This window comes from Culex pipiens, chromosome 2 (assembly GCF_016801865.2).
Source record: "Culex pipiens pallens isolate TS chromosome 2, TS_CPP_V2, whole genome shotgun sequence".
Taxonomy (NCBI): Eukaryota; Metazoa; Arthropoda; class Insecta; order Diptera; family Culicidae; genus Culex; species Culex pipiens.
The window spans coordinates 137,362,808-137,383,181 of NC_068938.1; the positions used below are offsets into that span (position 1 = coordinate 137,362,808).

Consider the following 20,374-nt stretch of genomic DNA (forward strand, 5'->3'; position numbering starts at 1 on the left):
TCGTTCGCTAACCTACCTTTTTATGGAGTGTATTTTGGTTTTTGATCCCAAAAAATTCAATGGAATTCCGATTTCCTGTGCTTTCACATAATCAGAAGTATTTTTTTGTAAAGTAATAAAAACAACAATTTAGTTTCATTCAAATTTAAACGAAATTAGTTGGCAAAGTTCATCATTTATAATCTTACAACCAATTTGTGCTGTCATATTGTTCATTTTGACATAGGGTTTATCGACTTAAACATTACAAAATTTTAAAATCCCAGAATCGGTAAAAAAAACATTGAGTGTGCAAAGGTAGCTTTAACCACACACAGCAAAAAAAGATGTAAAATGCCTGCGTGTAACGTGGCAGTGTGTAATCAATTTTCTGTAATATTACACAGTTTGCACATAGCTCCTTTTCGATTTTTGCCTAACACCATTTACTCTTATATTGTGTAATATTAACCATATTTTTATAGCATATCGCATATGCGTGTTGTCTCATTTTGAGCTGTCAAATATTCCTCCGTCCGCAGTCCGCAATCAAATCAAAACAAAGTGGAAAAGATTGTGTGAGGTTCAATCGACAGGCGCGCGAATAGTGAAAAATTCGGGCCTATTTTCCGTGTTTCGTCGAGAATTCAGCAGTGGGAAACGCAGCGGATGTGGCCAAGTTCCTATTTGGTACCCAGGGTGCCCGTGACTACGAAGGTAATGCCGGAAAGAAGGAACATTTGGTGGCGGCTCAACGCTTTTGAGTCGTGGGCGATTTCACTTTTTTTTAATGTTTCTTTTTTTAATCTGCTAAATAGATGGATGATGCCGAGCTAGTTGCGCTTGCCGAGGGGTGCACATCTCGGAGTACGATTTGCACGACGGCCGGAGTACCGTTTCCGGGGTTGACGCCGTCAATGATGCCGCAGGATATACTGGGGCAGCCAAATCCGAACGAGCCGACGAACCATGAGGTGGACCATTGCAGAAGAAGCTGAAATCGGAGACTACATATCAGGATTGTCATCTCCGTCGATCAGGATTGAAAGCTCCTTCGAACTACGCACTCATGACGTCCAAGCGAATCGAAAAGGACCTGCTCCGTGGTCGGTTTAATCGCGTGCTTCAGCTGCCCAGCAGTATCGGAGTTCCGTAATTACTTCGGATCTTGTACTGACCTGGTTTCTGACCCTACTCTTCTAGGTCGTCCAGGTCGTCCTTTTCCAGCTGACGGATCAGATCAAGGTCAAGATCAAGGAACAGTCTGGAGAATGTGGAAAGTTCCGCCAGGATGTTCAATCCGCATTTTGACATTTCGGCCGATTCGATGATGGTGATCGAAACGCACCGCCGGCGTCACCTGGCCTATCGGATGCCTAACAGGGTGAGCGGTTCTCAAGCTGTGCGATTTATTTATGAAACTTACAGTAGCTAGCGATAAGAATGTAGCTGCCGCCCGAACCAGATTGTATCCCGGGCTGGAAACAGGCAGCGGCCGTCGAAAAGCAGCTGGTCTTCAATGAGATGTGTTTGGCAATTACGCTATCCAGTAGTTCTTCGTGTTTGGCCAACCCGTACAGAAACAAACCATTCGCCAGCAGGTGTATAGACTTGGAATATTACTCTATCAGCAATTTGTCCGCGAGCTAGACGGTCACGCAACCACTCTGCCTTGGTTAAATACCGATGAGCTCATCCAGGAACATGGCGGAAATTATTTAGTTAATTTAACATGTTTTGAGTAAGTGAAAAATTATACTTTTGGGTTTCCAAATCACATTTTAATATTACCATTTTCCCCCAAACTCAGTGCACGGAAAGCCGGAGAACAAGTCCGTGCTGATTGCGGTCGCCCGGACAAGGTTGTCGTAGAACAAGTTCACGCGGATGCAACGGATGACCGAGCTCCAGGGAACGACAACGCATCGTCCACACACGGACCTTCCTTTGAAAGCTTTTCAAACGATTCTAAACGACACTAAGTGCCCGAGCTGGTTGTGCGAAAGAAGATCGAAAATCGGGAAAGAACATCGATTATTTTAGAAGTTGCATATTCTTTAAAATGTAAAAAGCTTCTACTTATAAATACAAATGTTAAAATAAAGTGTTTCGGTGGGCAATACATCAGATTGAGAATAAAATATTTCGTTTGTTTATAGTTGAAATGACGTTTCCAAACAAATACCAATTCGATACCTATCCCTGGAACCAAAAATGGGCTTTGTGTAATATTACACAATTTTTGGTGTACATTCATGAGTGTAATTTTAAGTGATTTTTTTCACAAAGGTGATGTGTATGCTTTTGCATGCGATTTTACCATCGGTTTTTTGCTGTGCAGAAAACAGACGTAAATCTTTTCAATGTCCATCAATCATTGTTTTAACGGTCAATTTCCAGTTTTGAATTCCCCACAGCTCGTTATCACGCACACTAACATACATTTTGTGCGGTGTGCGCGATCACAACTAGATGGCTCTACTTTAGATTGATCGATTGATTTTTGATAAAAATGTTCAACGTTTTACGTCTGTTTTTCTGTGCAGAATATTGTTCTGATTTTTTTATATGATTAATTAATGTTTTTTATTATAATTTGTGAAATTATTGTTGTCCATGCTTTTCCTTAGCTTTAAGCTAAGTTGCCTCTTTAACATATGAGCAATTCTCTAAGAAGTCGGCCGGTTTCATGCATTTTTTGTATTTTTAGGTGTGGCCAAAATGTGTAGGGGACAACATTTCAAATTTCATGCATAATTTTCACACAAAAAAATGCGCAAAAAGTATCACAAAATGCTTAACACATCATTACAGTTATGCCTATACCCCAAATTTACAAAATATCAATGAATTTATGAATATATCGTTTTCTCCAAGTCTCACTTCATTATTTGATACGTGATCCCAAAATTCAAAATTTATAAAAGCTACAAAAATCTAATTTTGATAAAAAATTCAGAAATAAACGTTATTCAAACAATCCCCCGTGGTTAGGGCGTCCAATTCTCCCGGGTTTTAAATTTCCCGGAAAACGGGAAAAATATGTTTTGAACCCGGGAATTCCCGGGATCCCGGGAAATTTTTGAAGCAATCATAAAATTTTTGTATTCATTATATTTGTTACGTTTTTCTTGCTTCAATCATATAATTAGCTCAAAACATATTTTACAAATTATCTTTAGGTCACCATCTGGCGGGATATTCGGGACTGCAGTCTGAATAGGTACAGGAGATTTTAGAGCAATAAATTTGAAAATCGGTGTACTAATTGTTTTGTTCTGTTCCTGTTGTAACCGAAATCAATCAAAACAATCAGAACATTGTTCCAAAAAAAATAGCTTAAACAGCTGTCTTAATTCGTTACTTTTGTCCTGATTTGCCGGTTTTCTGATGAAAAGTTTATTTTTTTAATACAATACTTTTTTTAAGTTTCAGGTCATAAATATACTAAGTCTTTTTTTAAATAATTGAAATTTAATAAAAAAAATTAAGGTAGAAAGCATTTTGCGGATCTGTAAACTAAAATTTCAAATAACAAATTTCCCTAATAAGCCAAATTGATGCTGATATATGCCAACACAAAATTTAATGCTTTAAAATTCTTATCGATTACTAAGTATCAACTGTTGATCTATTTCTTCAACCAAATCTGAATTTCCAGACAGAAATTTGATTTGTTTTCAATTTCGGGAATTCCCGGGAAAAAATATAAAAAATCCCGGGATTCGGGAATTCCCGGTTTTGGAAAAATCCCGGGATTTTTGTCCCAGGAATTCCCGGGATGGGCGCACTACTCGTGGTACTTTAAAAACATGAAATAAATTTTGAAATGGCTTTATGAATTTTCTGAAAAAAAGAAATTTATTTGTGAAAATTTAATTTTACGAAAAAAAATTACCCTAATTTTACAGTATTTCAACAGCTAATGGTAATGCTAATGGTTTTTGAATATTTTGAATAAAAAATGAAGACTAACATTTCAAAAGAGTTAGTTCAAAAGTTAATCTTGATTTTAAAATATTCAAAATTGACATTGAAAATTGGTTAATGAGTTATTGGCATTGGAAAATGGAGGGTTGTTTGGGTGAGGCCCTCTTAAATCTTGCGGTTTCGTCAACGGATCCACAGGCCTGTATCGTTCTTTTTGCGACAAGACTCCGCCTCCCGGGTCTCCTAAGTGTGAAGGTATGGCACGGGGAGAGGGCACCGAATACCTATAATATCACTTAGAATTTTTGCGTCTGCCTCGGGATTCGAACCGGCGACCTCTAGATTGTGAGTCCGATTGATCCACACAGGCAAGAAGGCACAGAAGCATCGAAATGATGCAAAGTCAAGTCAAATTGTGTTTCCAAGGAGAATGTTTTCTTTAACTTCTACAGACGTTCGATAACATTAACCTAAAATAGCACACGTAATCAAATCATTCCACCACTAACCGGTTTATTGAAACCTCGGTAATTCGGAAAGAACCACTCCCAAGTTTCTTTGGCAGACTTCGGACGAAACCATTACCGCGAAGAAGCCACTAAATGAGTTCTTCTGTTGGACCTAGCGGAACCGTAACATCAAATTTCGTTTTGCTGTGAACTCTTCCACCACCACCACCAATCTTGACTCTGAGAGATGAATAAACTTTCGCAATTGAATTCATTCTTTTGGGCTTTGGGTTGGCTTCTTTCACGACTTGCTGAATTGCTGCTGCTGCGAAGGTTTCTTTATTGCGCAGCTCACCTGAACAAACCTCAGTCGTCCAGAAGGGGGTCCAGAAACGGGGAGTTGAGGCGAAATAAGAAAAGATTCGTGGAAGTCCATTTTTACGGTGAATTGAATCCCGGCGCGTGGTTTCGCGGTTCGTCGCCACCACCACCACCAGCAACTCCCAAGTCTCACAACAGACGTGATCAAATTTTCAACGCTCCACGGTCATCTCTGGACCAGGGGGGTTTGATGCCTCAAGAAAGAGGAGTGGGGATCTATTCGAAACCAGAGAGATGGCCATTCCAGTCACGACGCCACGTGGAAGCCAGCCAGCCAGCGACAAACAGCAAATCAAATCAAAATGGATGCAGCAACAGATTGGACATTAATCATGACCAAGCAGGAATACAAGAAGAAGCATTGAAGCCAACGGGGAGGAAATCGAATCAATAAACATTGGAAAGTGAATGACTTACAGCGAACAGTTGGTGTTTGAAGAAGGGAACAAAAGATTTAATTAATTTAAGGTTCATTTGTTGTGGTGAGAAACAGAGCCAACCCTCTACTCCACTACAATTTTAGCTTATTTTCAATATACGAAAAGTTTATCATTTCTTGTTTCATGTTTTTCTTCATTTACTTGTATTATTTTTGATTGATTAAGTTTTCGTTTATTTCAATATAATTAAGATTTATTTGATTTATTATTTGTTTATTTGAAGTGAATTTAGTTTTGTTCTTATGAAAACCAAGACATAATTTACAGAAAAAAATAGTTCAAGAATGTTAAAGAAATTTAAAATTCAATCAGCTTTTCTATTATAACAGTTCTTTTAACATATCTATTAATTTCATTTGGCAACACTGAATTTCAACAAATTTCTGCAGTGACTCATTTCAACAGATACCGGAACCAAAACCACTCCATTTCGTAACAAAAACTGCCACCAACCAGTTTAACAACCTTCAAAAAAAAGTCTCCAACCACAAAAACCAGATCAAATTTCTCCTTTCTACTCGCCGTTAGTTCCTCAAAGTCCCAATCGCGATCGATACATCACAAAAATGATATTAATTAATGCCACTGCTGTTTTTTGCTTGCCACCAAACCACCCTCCACACTTAACTAGTGAAAGTGACTTACCAAACCATCAATCAAAAGACTTGCCAGGTTCGTGCAGCTGCAGCAGCCACATGACGGTGTGTTGCATGCGTGTCTTTTTCTATTTCAGATTGTTGATTCATGATTCCGAGAGATTCGAGACAGCCCATCAGCCAAGTTTGCATACCTCGAAAAATGGTTCAAAAAGGAACGCCTAATGACTGCTGGAGGAGATTTGATCAAATTAGAAAATTTCTCCCAAATCGAGTCACGCGAACCTGCCCTGTTGAAGCCATGTCGACAACACTGTTGCCAGCAGATCATCAACACAACAAAGGACCAATTTGGGCCTTTCTCAGCGCAATTCTGGGCGACGCGCAAACTACGCGAGCAATTATGCGTAACACTCGCGGCCATTATCGACTTTCGCCACCGGTGCGTTTCGGTGCAAGTTGCAACATTGTTGCAGGAAAATTTTATGCACCAAGTGCATGCGAGCAACAGCTCTGGCAGCACTGGATTGCGTGATCTAGTCTTTTTTGTACCAAAAAGAAATCTCCGTGGAGCTGTGAATAACTTCAATCGTTAGATTTAATATCTACACTATTGAAACTCTAACATAGTCATTTTAAATTTTATTAAAACTGTTGCGAATATTTTTCAAATTTCATGTTCCTAAAAAAAACTTCTAGAATCCAGACATACTCAAGGGACATATTGTTGTAATTATATTTGCTTTAGATTATTAGCACAAAACTGAGTATTAAATAAAAAAAAGATTTTTTTTTTCGAAAAAGGAATCAGTTGAACTGGAAGGTATTTAAAATTTATGAATAATCTAAAAGGGTGGACTAAACTATGTTTAAACCTTACTAAAAATTTATTTTAACAATACTTTGTTGTTTTTTTGTTAAACTAAATTTAGAAAATATTTAATTTTATATGGAACCTTTTGAATTCGTTTAAATTTACTTGTACTTTGTTTATTCAAATTATCAATTTAAAGATAATAATTTGATTAATCTTTACAAAGTTTTTAAAAAGTTTTTTACTTATATTGCTGCTGAGATTTTTTTTTAAATAAGGCCGTGGCAAATATTTTTCAAAATTTATTTCACTCCCTTCAAAACCGGCAAAAAAATCAGAAGGCTAAACATTTGTTTTTTTATAAAACTTAGAATTTTTGATCATTTGAAATAGAATTGAAATAGAAATCAATCAACTGGTTAAACAATCAGAATTCCGCCCTTTTGAAATGTCTTGGTTCAAATTTTTTTTAAATATTGTTTTCGAAAAGATCGGAAAATTTCACGAATGTTTCATATTTTAACATTCTAAATCGGACCATTAGTTGCTCAGCTCTGGCAAAACATAGAGAATTTTCTCAGCTTTCCAAAAATATTTTTTTTCAAAAGTGGGCAAACATGTGCAAAAAACGAAAAAAAATGAAAATCTGGGACTATTTTCAAAAAAGTTACCTAAACGTTATCAAAATTTCGCTACATTTTTTTTTGATTGCAAATTTGATTTTACATCGAAAAATGAAGTTGAAAAAATTTTGCGACCAATATTTCGATTTTTTGATAAAATCAGTATTGATTCAAAAAATCATAACTCGTTCAAACATTTTTTGCACAAACTGGAAATTTCTGAAAAGTTGGCATTTTATGTCTCCTAAAACATATAAAAAAAATCAAATTAGTGTTTTTTTGCAAATCAAATTTTAGTGACAAAAAGTTAAATAAAAAATCACCAATTTTTTTTACCGTGTATCATTTTTTTCCAGTGTAGTCCGTATCCATACCTACAACTTTGCCGAAGACACCAAATCGATCAAAAATTCCTTCAAAAGATACAGATTTTTGAATTTTCATGCATCATTTTTGTATGGACAGCTGCCAAATTTGTATGGAAAATTTTATCGCCAAACTAATGATGCAAAATGGCCTTTTGCGCATACTGAAGGCACCAAAAAAAGTTTCAACCGGATAAAAAAATACGAAAAAAAAATCGAATTACTGAGAGAACTGCTCTTTATAAAATACTGTTTTCATTCAAATATTGAAACTTTGTCTCGTTATTTAATTTTTTATATATTTTTATTTTTTATTTTGTTAATTTTTTTGATATTTTTTTCAAATAAAATTTTATTTAAATTTTGTTTTGATTCGGTGTAAACTTTATCAAATTTTGCATAAATTTTGGTATAATTTATTCGATTTTGTAGAAATTCGTCAAAATTTTGTTTAAATTTTGTCAAAATTTTGTTTAATATTAATTTATAAATTTTGTAAAAATAAAAATAATTTATAAATTTTATAAAAATAAATTTTGTTAATTTTTTTTTTAATTTGTTTAAATTTTGTTTAAATTTTGTTTAAATTTTGTTTAAATTTTGTTTAAATTTTGTTCAAATTTTGTTTAAATTTTGTTTAAATTTTGTTTAAATTTTGTTCAAATTTTATTTAAATTTTGTTTAAATTTTGTCTAAATTTTGTCTAAATTTTGTTTAAATTTTGTTAAAATTTTGTTTAAATTTTGTTCAAATTTTGTTTTAATTTTTTTCAAATTTTGTTTAAAATTTTGTTCAAATTTTGTTCAAATTTTGATTAAATTTTGTTTAAATTTTGTTTAAATTTTGTTTAAATTTTGTTTAAATTTTGTTTAAATTTTGTTAAAATTTTGTTTAAATTTTGTTTAAATTTTGTTTAAATTTTGTTTAAATTTTGTTTAAATTTTGTTTAAATTTTGTTTAAATTTTGTTTAAATTTTGTTTAAATTTTGTTTAAATTTTGTTTAAATTTTGTTTAAATTTTGTTAAAATTTTGTTTAAATTTTGTTTAAATTTTGTTTAAATTTTGTTTAAATTTTGTTTAAATTTTGTTTAAATTTTGTTTAAATTTTGTTTCAATTTTGTTTGAATTTTGTTTAAAATTAGTTTGGACCCTTAGAACTTGTTTGAACTAATCAATTTGCATCAATTTTTATTTATTTATTTTTTTGTTTTTCGGTTTTTAAATATAGTGCAAACATAATCTATTAGGTTACCTAATCTGGAATTTCTTTCGACAGGTGGAAGACAAACAACCCAAAGAAGGAAGCTCAACGGCGTGAGAATGAAAACACAAACAGCGAGCGTATCAAAGCTTCAGAGTTTTCTTTTAAGTATCGGATTTTGTTCGTCCGCGTTTTTTTTATTAACATCATCATCATTTGCATTATTCACAACGTTTTTTTGCTCCCTGGGTCTGACTTACTCTACTCTCGTTTGCAGCTGACTGAAACAATTTTCCTTTCGTGCCGATTTTCCTTTCACCCTGCATGATCACGACCGTACTAAAAAAAACACTCCAATTACACCTCCTCAGTCATTCACTCCTCTTGCAACATGCGATAATTAGTATCAAAATAGTGTGGGTAGAGAGAGATGTGGATGTACGTAACGTAACATGGAAATTTGCCGAGTATTTTCGCTTTCTTTTGCGCGTCAGAGGCTGTACTAACTACGTTTTGGGCTGGAGATTTGAGCTTGTTTGTTGCCGTCTGAAAAGATTTTTAAATTCGTCGAATTTGTCTTACTGGTTAGCTCGAATCACATCAAAGCTGCCGTAATGTTACAAAGTCACATTGTAAAATTACGGAAAGCAACCTTCCCACCACTCCTATCAAGTCTTCAGTTTCTCATCTTTGTAAAGATTCGTTGAGCGGCACACAATTGTCATATAATACCTAGCTAAGATTTGTTGAGTATAACCATTATTACAAGTAACATTACAACTCTATAATTATCATATCGTGCTATCTCTGCGTGGCTGCCACAGTTTCTTAGAATTAAAATAATGTAAGTACATGGAAACTACTACCTACTCCAACTATCAACAGTTCGTCTCGGGTTATCCGGCGGCGGGCAGAAGCAATTTAACAAATTTTCAACAAAACCCGCGCGAAGCCAGCGACTTCCAAGCTTCCCCAACAACGCCGCTGGAATCGTTGTTGTGAGGAAGAAGAAAATACTAGCTCGCGGATAAATCAACAATTGCTATCATTATCATCTTGAGGTGGTCACGGTCATGCTCGCCTGTCGCAATCGCCATTTTGATTTTGATAAAAATAAATGTTGTGCAGCATATTGGCCATGAGAATGTTTGTAGAGGATTCTACATTTATGTATAGGCGGGGCCAGATAATGCCCAACTACCTCGGAATTGACTGCCAGGTTCGCTGGAAGCAGCGCGAGGGCTAACACCACCTACTACCCGGGACAGTTGTTTGAGCATATTCCATGTCTGAGACAATTTATACTTTTCGATAATTTCGCTGCCGGCCAGGTTGAACAACCAAGTCTATGTGTCATGCTAAAATGTCAAAATGGCGATGCGTCAAGAGAGCACGCGCGTAATCTCTCCCGATCAAAAGATGCCACACCTCTTCTGCAGTGGTTTTCGCTTAACGGATGGCCTTGTTAGTTGGATCGTATTGCTGGTGGCTTTCGACTGGAAAGTGGGACTAAATGCGCTGATCGTGGGCTGCGAGATCGGCATCGCCGCACTGTACTGCTGCTTCATCTGCTGGTGGCACTTGGTCGCCAGGTACCGGAACACGCTGGCCACGTTAACATCCTCCTTGACCGAGGTCCGTATCAGTCGGCATCCGAGCGATTGCGCCAGCGATTCGGCCTCGTCGAACGACACCACCGCCTTATCCATGAGGTCGATCTTGTTCTGAACTAGCACGGTCGGAATCTCACAGCACTCGTTCTCCACCTTGACCTTCCAATCGCGGATCGCCTCGAACGAAGCCCGATCCGTCGTACTGAACGTCAACACGCAGGCCTGCGCTCCCCGGTAGTACGCCTTGGTGATCGCGTCAAACTCCTCCTGCCCGGCCGTGTCCCACAGCATGATCCGGATGTCCTCGCCATCAAGCTCAATCTGTCGCTCGAGAAAGTCCACCCCGATCGTCTTCTTGTAGTCCTTCGTGTAGATCCCCTTGCAATACCTCTGAACCATCGAGGTCTTCCCAACCCCGCCATTCCCCACCACGATCACCTTCAGCGCGATCTCCAACTCCTCCTCCAGCATGCTGAACTCGTTCCCGAAGTCCGTTTCTCCACGCTCGAAATCTCCCCGTAACCACATAGAAGAGCCCCGCTTTTTGCTCAAAACTTCCGGTGCGTCACCAACTTGGCATGATCGTCGTGCTGGTGACCGTCGATGATCGTCGTCATGCTGGTTCTGTGTGTTCGCTACCGTCGTCCCGGGGTCATCGCGGTCTTGGTCTCGGACAATTTAGAACACAGATCTTACCAATTCTAATCGTTCACAGTCACTGTCTACTGACTTAAGGGGCGAGGGTGTGCACCTGCAAATCCAAACGAGACAAAGGTTTTCATGTTAAGGTCACTGTCCAAAAAAATACGAATTTTGTTTTAAAAAAATAGTAAGAAAAAAAGGTAATAAATTAAATCCCGAAAAAAGTCTAAAATAACCAACGTCCAATTAGCTAAAGTATGAAAGTTTAGAATAAAACCGAAACAAAAACCAAGAACTAAAAATAAAAACAACAAAAGAAAAGAAAACCCGTGTTGTACAAGTCACCTGTCTGGGGCCGCGTTCAAGTGTGGTGGTGGTGGGGGGCGTGCTAAACCTATTACGATAAATATTTAAACCATCTGCTGCTGGCCGCTATACCTGTCATGTCACACAAGAGCTTATATCTATAGGTAAATCTATGTTCTCATTGGCGCTTTTTTTTGCTTCCCGCTTAGATTAAACGCTGGCGCAAAAATCGATTTAGTATCGATTTTAAGTCTGAAGCTTTAATACGCTCATCGCAGATTTCACCTCTCCACCTTTGAAGCTACAGAACTAACCTATTTAATACAAAACATGCAATTTAGGGCATTCCAACCGGTGTAAGCAATAGATACTCAAACCAGACAATCTTTCACTTTTAGACCAAAAGAAATCCAAGACTCTTGTTTGAAACTAGAGAATCAATTTCGAATTACTCAAATTTTACTGTAATTTTTAAATAAGAATCATGCAATTTAGGGCATCTCCACCACACCAAGCAAAAGATGTTTCTAAAACCCATACACAAATGTCAAAACCCGTACAATCATTGAAATTCGATACATTTGACTAAACAAAGACGGCGGCGTCGCTGGTGGTGGGTGGACTGGACAAAGAGTTCAACCCGACCCGAGGACTAATTTAGCATGCATACGTCAAACGATTTTTCTTTCATAACTTGTCATGCAGCAAGCACGACGACGACTGCTGCTGTCTGATTCAAGCGCGAGAAAAGCTGAAATCGATCGTTATTTATTCCGTATCGCAACGGGGAGTTACTTCCCGTGAATTGTCGATATCGCCAGGTAGGGTTGGGTTTAGGTTTGAAAAATTGACTGATTGTATTCAATTTGAAAGATTAACTCGAAGCTCCGGGTGGACGGAGAAATTGAATAGTGGGTTGTGAATATTGATTAATTTCAAAAACGTTGCAGCATCGTGTTTTGACAGACAGACAAATCAATAATACCCTAAGGCAAATGATTTGATTTGAATTCGAGATTCATTCCTCTTTTGCATAAAATATGGATAAAATTAATGCCTAATGAAGCAGTTTCATGATTTTTTTAAGCAATTTCGATCTCACTACTACATAGGCAAGTTAAACGTCAGACGCCTCTGAAGTTGCTAAAGGATGCAATGTTTACAAACATTCAAAACAGGTGAAACACAAACCAAGCAAAACAATGCAAAAGGGCCGAAGCCGAAGTGTAAACAAAGAGTCTACCCTGCTCACTCTTTGTTTTCACTTCGGCTTCGGCCCTATTACAATGTTTTGCTAGAAACTCAGCAAATCACCATTATATCGAGAATTTCAAAATAGAGATGTGAGCCGGCAATATGGAGGGAAACTTTCGCAGATGTCATGAGAATCTTCACAGCAGCTTGACAGAATGTTATCTCCATGTTGCACTTTACGTGCGTATGTATTGCGTGTACGTACACGAAAATAAAGTGAGATTAGATTTTGTCAGGCAGCAAAATCAAATGGTGCGCTTATGTGCGTACGAAAAACGTCATAAAAGTCTCTCGAGCTGTAAAATCTGCAACATGGAGTCAAACTTCTTGTGAAGTTGCTGTGAAATTTTGCGTGGCACTTCGAAAGTTTTACTCTATGTTGCACGCACAAACCCTCACTTTTGATTTCTCGATTTGCGTCGGAATGACTGTCAAACAATGTATTGATTTCGATGCTGTCGTGCACACTGTAACTGAAAATCGCACTCTGCTGAGTTCGTTTTCGCACTTTTTCATACGATTTTTTCAGTTCGATTGCGATTACACAAAAAAGTGTAATCGCAGTTGAACTGAAAAAACCGTATGAAAAAGTGCGAAAACGAACTCTGCAAAGTGCGATTTTCAGTTACAGTGCAATGTTGTCGCCGGTAGCTTTTTGACGTTCCGAGAAAAACGCAGCACGCAATGTAAACAATAACAAACAGGATTTGTTTGGTTGACCATTCTGAGCAGAGTCCCGAGTTATAATTACAAATGTTTACGGTAGACGGGCTAGTACGTGTGTCAAACGCGTTCTGACCTAAAATCCCTATGGCAAGTTGTCGCACTTACAACAATTTTTAAGGATGTGTCAAGATATCACGACAAGTTTGAAACTTCTTTCACATGTCAAGTGACAACAATGCACGGAGTTTTTTCGGTTTTTGTTGAATATCTTAAGATTGAAATCGAGTTTTAAGGAACTGTGAAGCTCAAAATTTTAGGCATGGAGAGCTGCACAAAATGGTATCCTTAACACAATTTGTCCCAAAATGCAATTGTGACAAGATAGCGCGACAGCGACGATTTGTGGATTACATTCGCTGTAAAAGGTTTTTGGTTTGGGTGTGGAAAAGATATGCAATAAAAACTTGTTTATTTGATTCAAGAAGATCGCAGATATTGTTTGCAGGTTTTTATAGTAGAAACATGTTGCAAACAAACAACACCAGATTGCACGAATCTACTCGGTCCATCAACACAGAACAACCTTATTAGGTGCCATGTTGCCGTCCAATAAAGAATAACTCTAAGCTCACTCTGATAACACAAATATATGCAAAACAAAACAGGCACCAAAGTGCCACAATTTTAATCCATCTGATACCAAAAAACTCGAGCAGGAGAAACTTTCGACCGAAAAAAACGCCATTTCAGCTGAAGCAAAACATAAAAAAAGTAAGCAAACTGCATTTCCACAAGCTAAAACGTGGCAAACGTGTTTCGAGAAACAGAGCCATTTGTCAAAAGAAGAAGAACAATCTGAAGAGAAAGAGATGTCTTGGCTGCACGAAGTGGGTAATTAGTGTGCAGCAAGCAAAAGTTTGGGTTCACTTTGTTCTCACAGCAAAAGTTGGTAGAACCGTTGCTTCGCGCACCAAAGTGCTCGCGATGTAATAAACGTTAAGATAAGACACTACTGAGTTGAGTCGGAGGAAGTATTAAACCAAGACAAGTCTTAGAAGTGACTGTTTTCGTGGAGTTTGAAATTAAGTCAGTGTGTTTTTAACGGCGCAAACAAACTGGTCTTTTTTGGAGATTTGAACTTTTGAGTTTTAAGAATAGTGAATATTATCGCAGAAATAATCTGGTAATTTGGATACTTTTGAGATGCTTACAGCATACAAAAAAGTGAACAGTTAAGTTCTTCGTTTAATGACGTCAAGTTTTCAACTTATCTTGAGTTGTCCCACGCTCATGAGCATTGGAACAGTTAGAAAGTGTCGATTCCTAACTCGGTTTTTAATGATTTCTTTTCAAATAAAGCCCAATGTTAAATTTTATGTACAACGGTAAACAACACTCTCAAAAATCATTTCTGATCACTTTTTTTATATTTTATTAAGTATTTTGAATGAGAATTTTGTTTCTATGAGAAGAACTCAAAATAGATCTCAGTTCAATAGTCCAGAAATAGACACGTGGTTGCCACATGCAGCGCGTAATCCGATGCACCCAAGGGGGGACACATTCCTCACCACAGTTCAGGAAGCATTAAATCGCCAACTACTACTCCATTTCACAAGCGAATCTGTTCATCTTGCATGCTGGTGGGAGATCAAGCCACAGCTGTGGGTTCAGAGCTATCCGATTTCGCATTACGCAAGCCATCATCATCTGCGCAAATTTCAGCTGTTGTGTGAGACATCTGCACCACAAACATGCATGCATGAGAAGGAGGGGGCGGTGTTCGGTTTATTACGGTGGGGAAGTAATCAACAAACAATTAGTCTTCCGCCTTCAGGGGTCTCAACATCAGAAGAGAGAAAAAAAAACTTCAGCTCAGAAACAATAATCTTTCGACACCCTTTTGTCTTGCGGGGGTCGGTGTAATAAGACAAACCGGATGATGGTGGTGAAGCTGCACGACCGCCCCATCGGAAAAAGCGTAGATGATGTGTTTATGAAATTTAATTAAAAATCCGCGAGATAAAGCACACACACAGTCATAAAAACAAACACCGCGGAACGCGATTGAGGCAAATTTATTGTTCATTCACGGAATTCCACCACGTCGTCAGCGAGGCTTCTTCTGCGGCGCTTTATCCATCAATGCTGAAGATGAACTAGGGGAAGAATACCTATTTTTAGTTATGTTAAATTTGATTTGACATGATTGATAGAACCTCTGACATTTGAAGTCTAAAGTTTCACAAGGGCACATAAGCTTACTCCCCAAAAGTTTGGGAATCATTGATTTGGTCTCAACATAGTGCAAAGCGATTCAATAATGTATGGGAATTTGTAAGGGAAAAACATATATTTCGGATTCCAAAATCAAAAAACAAACCAAGCAGTACAAAAACCGGACTCGTATTAAGTTGTTGAAGAAGGTGAAGAAGGTCTTAACTCTATAACTATCTCGAAAAGAGTATGATGCAAATTTTCTCCTAGAAAAAAGATACAGCTTCTTGTTTTCAAGAAGAAAAAACACGTTTAAGACCAGTTTTGAGCACTCTGTATCATTTTTCAGGAGCAAAAAAGCACAATGTTGTGGAGCAAATTTCAGAGCAACCAATTAAGAGTCCTGTTTTTATGCAGTGAATTTTTGAAATATCAATTTTCGTCTTAACTAAAAACTTATTTGAGTTCGCTAAAAACTTGCTAAGCTTGAAAACATTTTGGCAGAGCTTACATTCTTTTACTGAAATCGGTGCCACAGTGGTCTGAGAAGTGAATTCAGCAGGAAAAAATTATTTCTGCTTCGGAGAAACAATTTAGAGTTTCAAAGAAACTAGGATGGTCCTGAATTTTCTAATTTTTACCTCCTCATCTTACTGAGGATAGGCTATAAAATCACTCGAAAAAAGAAATTCTTAATTTGACCTCCTAGACCCACCGTCATGTATACTTATCGACTCAGAATCACATTCTGAGCAAATGTCTGTGTGTGTGGTGGGATGTTGATAAAAAAAATTTGCACTGGATTATCTCGGCACTGGCTGAACCGTATTGGTCTTATTCGATTCATCTTGAGGTCCCATAAGTCGCTATTGAAAATTATAAAATTTAGTAAAGTACTTCAAAAGTTATGCTAAAAAAACGATTCTAACAAAAGTCCGGAAGATTGTAAAAAGGGTGGTTTTTGTAAGAAACCCTGTCATACTATACATTTTTAGAAAGGTATTCGAAAGACCTTTCCAACGAGTTCAAAAGATTGAAGATCTGACAACCCTATCAAAAGTTATGCGCAGAGTTTTTTGGGTCGCATCAACAAAGTTCAATAAAGCAAAATATAGAGAATTTTCTCAGCTTTTCAAAAATATTTTTTTCAAAGGTGGGCAAACATGGGCACTAATTATAAAAAATAAAAAACTGCGACAATTTTCAAAAAAGTTACCTAAAAATGGCTATAACTTGAAAACGGTGCACTTTATCAAAAATTCACTAAAGTACTTTTTGATTGCAAATTCGATTTTACATCGAAAAATGAAGTTGAAAAATTTTTGCGACCGATAATTCGATTTTTTGAAAAAATCAGTATTGATTCAAAAAATCATAACTCGGTCAAAGATTTTTTGCCCATTCTGGAAATTTCTGAAAAGTTGGCATTTTATGTCCTCTAAAACATATCAAAAAATAAAAAAAAAATATAGTGTTTTTTTGCAAATGAAGTTTTAGTGACAAAAAATTAAATAAAAAATCACCAAATTTTTTTTACCGTGTAGCATTTTTTTCAGTGTAGTCCATATCCATACCTACAACTTTGTGGAAGACATCAACTCGATCAAAAAATTACTTCAAAAGATACAGATTTTTGAATTTTCACATATCATTTTTGTATGAACAGCTGAAAAAAAAATTAGAGCGATTTCCGGTTTTTGATAAGCCTTTTCCAAATGTTTGTCTCTTTTTTTGGTGGAAACAAAAAAATCTGTTTGTTGCATTTGAAAGCGCAAGACTTCTTCTTTATAAAGATGTAAAAATCTTAGGAGGGTTTTTTTGATAACTCAAATAAAAGTTGTTTGAAGATTGTAATTTTTTGATACTTTTTCTTAGCGAAATTACCATTTTATATAAGAGTCGCAAAGTAAAACAACAAAAATTTCCAGATTTAGTTAGAATATGATTCAGAAGAATCTCGGACACCAAAATAAGACAAATACCACTGAAATGAACAAAAATCACGTAAACGCCCAGTTGAAACAGTATATTGTAGGAACCCAGTCGTAGCCGAAGCCGGTATTGATTAGCGCGAAAGGGGACATGGAAAAGTTGCAAAACGAGTAGGCTCCCAATGATTTTCCACGGCACATGAATTTAACTTCTGGAGGTTCTGATCTATAACGAATTTTCCGTCAAAATAAATGTCAAACTATGAAATCTTATTATAAAGTGTTACTTTTCGATGCAATTGCTAAAAAGTAGAATTTCTAAGCACTCAAAAAGGTGCTGAAAAGAGCATTTCAGTGCTGTTATTATCGGTGATTAAAAGTAGGCATCTTTCAAAAATGAGAGGAAAAGTGTTTTACGACGGAATTGGAAGAATCATTATTTTGAAAAACTTTTGATAGAAACTTGCTTGTTAATGTGGTCAAATCAGATATCGAATTTCAACGCTAAAGTACCTCGTTGAGACCAAAACAGAAAAATTGACAGTAATAGGTCCTTCTCCCCTACAGAAATAGCACCGGCAAGGAAGGAACCAGCCCCGCAGATCGATTGTTTCGTTGCGGTGGTGGCGAAATTTGTGCGCAACAAATCAAACCTTCTTCGGAGAAGTGAAGATGATCGAGCACGTCACGACGTCGACGTCGGAAGGAAATTGGCATCAGCTGGAGCTGCTGCTGGGCGGGAAATCAAATCTGGACTCCCCCTCCCCCCTCTTCTATCTGCGGTGAGGCCACCCATCGTGAGAGAGCTGGGGGTTTGCCACGGTGGAACGGAATCGCTTTCCGATGTGCGACCGTGACGAACTGTGGAGGATCTCGGATGCTGGCGGAATGTGATAGTTTGTTAATTCGATTCAATTGCGATTCGTGGTGGTTCGATTGATTTGCAAATGGGTTGGAAGAGAGGAAATGGTTTTTACGGAGATTGAATGTTTCGTCGGCTGGGGATGCAGTGATTTGAAAATGTTGAGGCAAAGAATCGTGTTCAGAAGACAGAAAAGAAACAGAAAATTTAACATTTAATTTAGGTACGGTAAAAATAAGCTAAAATATGCAAAGTAATGCGTTTCAATTTGTCATTTTGTACATTTCTCTTTCTGTTCCTAATTTTTCTAACAACTCATCAAGAGATAATGGATGGCGTTGTTTACAGTTCTGTTGTAAATCATGTTCCAGCGCTGTATCGAGCGCGGTGATAAAATCCCTGATTGATGGAACAGTCGTCGAGCTTATCTCACAAACTTAAAGTGAAAACACCCGGGATTGCATAACCCGCTGCTGTAAAATTTATAACGCTCGGTTGGCGTGTTCCCTCCACAAATTGAGGCGCACTTTCTCCAACCCAAATGACGGCAATTAATTTCCTCCGCCAGCTCGAGTTCGGGGAGGTTCAGCTAACTGTTTTGTGACAACAACAATTCCCTCGAGTCACGTTTGAAAGTGGCTTAAACCTACCCCAGCTCTGTTGACCTTTTTTGAAACAATGCGAGCGCGACTCCAAGTCATCTTTCAACCGGTGATGTCTTCTTCGAGGTGGGACAATTTCCAGCACGTGATATTTTTAGAGACCTGCTCTCTCACTGGAGTGCCGTCCTCACAAAGGAATCCTTCCGACCGTGGCCAGCACGGCGACGCGCTCCAGAGGTCTACGTGTCAATACTCTCGCCGATTCTCGTGCCTTGAAGCGTTCTGCTGAACTTGACTTTGAAAGCAGAGCCAGTACACACGCAAAGCAGCACGAAAATGAATAAATAAATTTCAAATAATGACACCGTTGAACCGCTGTGAATCGAGCTCGGGTTTACAGATCGTCGCCGTTGTGCAAGTTAGTCACACGGGTTACCAGGACTGAAGAGATTTAAACATTTCTTCAAAAGTCGGAGCCAGAGTCGTCTAATAAGCTACTAAAACACCACTAAACAACATCATGTGCCAAGATAGCACAACGTCATCAAGCCTTGTGTTTTGGCTGGGCACAGAGTCAGCACAATTTCCGAAAGAAAGAACGGAAATTGCGGAGGTGTGGTGTAAGGGCAATGGTCACAGGACCATGCGGAACGGTCCGGTCGAGTATTTCCACGTGAATCACTCTCACTGTGTGATGAGCGTTTTGTGGGAAAGTCCCAGTGTTCGCGTGTGTGCCCCGGCTTGATTATGGATTGTAATGACCGGCTGACATGTACGATGATCTAAATTGGATAGGAGGAGCAATATTTTGGGAAATACAGCTGAGCGATCAGTTTGGGGGAAAACAAGTGTGATGACTTTGTTGTGCTTGTTGGTTATCATTCTGGTTGATTAAAGTTATAGAATTTTTTACCCTTAAAAGTTTGTATTGAAGGCAAATGAGTTTATCTTTAAACAAAAAATTTCATATGAAACTAGAAATACTTTACATGATGATGATCGTGTATCGTACTTTATACTGATATATTTCGAAACAAAAAGCAAAGAAACTGGCAGCCGAAACCGGCCACCCTTAAAATTTACAGCTTAACAGAATGGTTAAAAACGATCATCTCTTCCACGAAATGAAAAAAAACCCTCTCGCAATTTGGCATTGAAACTGAGCGAACTAGAACAATTGTTATTTCACACAAACCCACCTCCCAGCAGAACAAAACAAAAATCTGAAACAAAAGCCAAGTAAAAAGTGAAAACCGTTGCTCGTGGCGCAGAGAGCAAACCTTCAGCGTTGGTGTGAATTTTTAATCTTTTACCCAGGGTGTCTATTCATTCTTTTCGGTAAGATTTTGATGACAGACATGTTTTGTTGAGTTGGAGTCAGAAGTTAACTTCAACAAAAAAAATCTTGCAGTGTTATTTTATTTTATGATTATAAAAATAAAGTCATAATATTAAAAAAAAAATTCGTTAAATCACATAAAAATTCATAACAACTCAAACAT

The 20,374-nt window shown here is 37.4% G+C and overlaps 3 protein-coding genes and 1 long non-coding RNA gene across 7 annotated transcripts in view; 2 read left to right on the forward strand and 2 right to left on the reverse strand.

Annotated features, from left to right (window-relative positions):
• The window catches only part of LOC120425575 (protein yippee-like), a 176,922-nt gene that overhangs the window by 65,261 nt on the left and 91,287 nt on the right, over positions 1-20,374 (reverse strand). The gene's annotated exons all lie outside the window — the stretch shown is intronic.
• Positions 552-2,002, forward strand: LOC128093050 (uncharacterized). The gene is made up of 3 exons (XR_008212194.1): positions 552-696; positions 798-1,720; positions 1,790-2,002. It is a non-coding gene; the product is annotated as an uncharacterized LOC128093050 (long non-coding RNA).
• Positions 8,855-20,374, reverse strand: part of LOC120419593 (ras-related protein Rab-23) — a 102,807-nt gene continuing 91,287 nt past the window's right edge. For both annotated transcript variants that reach the window (XM_052708516.1, XM_039582335.2), the window contains exons 2-3: positions 10,208-11,143; positions 8,855-9,325 (exon numbers count right to left, since the gene is read on the reverse strand). In XM_052708516.1, the coding sequence (XP_052564476.1) occupies positions 9,286-9,325; positions 10,208-10,920 (753 nt within the window). In that variant the 5' untranslated portion in view covers positions 10,921-11,143 and the 3' untranslated portion in view covers positions 8,855-9,285. The remainder of the gene's footprint in view (positions 9,326-10,207; positions 11,144-20,374) is intronic.
• LOC120419606 (ADP-ribosylation factor-binding protein GGA1) overlaps positions 13,964-20,374 on the forward strand; it is a 205,480-nt gene continuing 199,069 nt past the window's right edge. The window contains exon 1 of the mRNA XM_052706994.1: positions 13,964-13,987. The gene's annotated coding sequence lies outside the window, so the exon portion shown is untranslated. The remainder of the gene's footprint in view (positions 13,988-20,374) is intronic.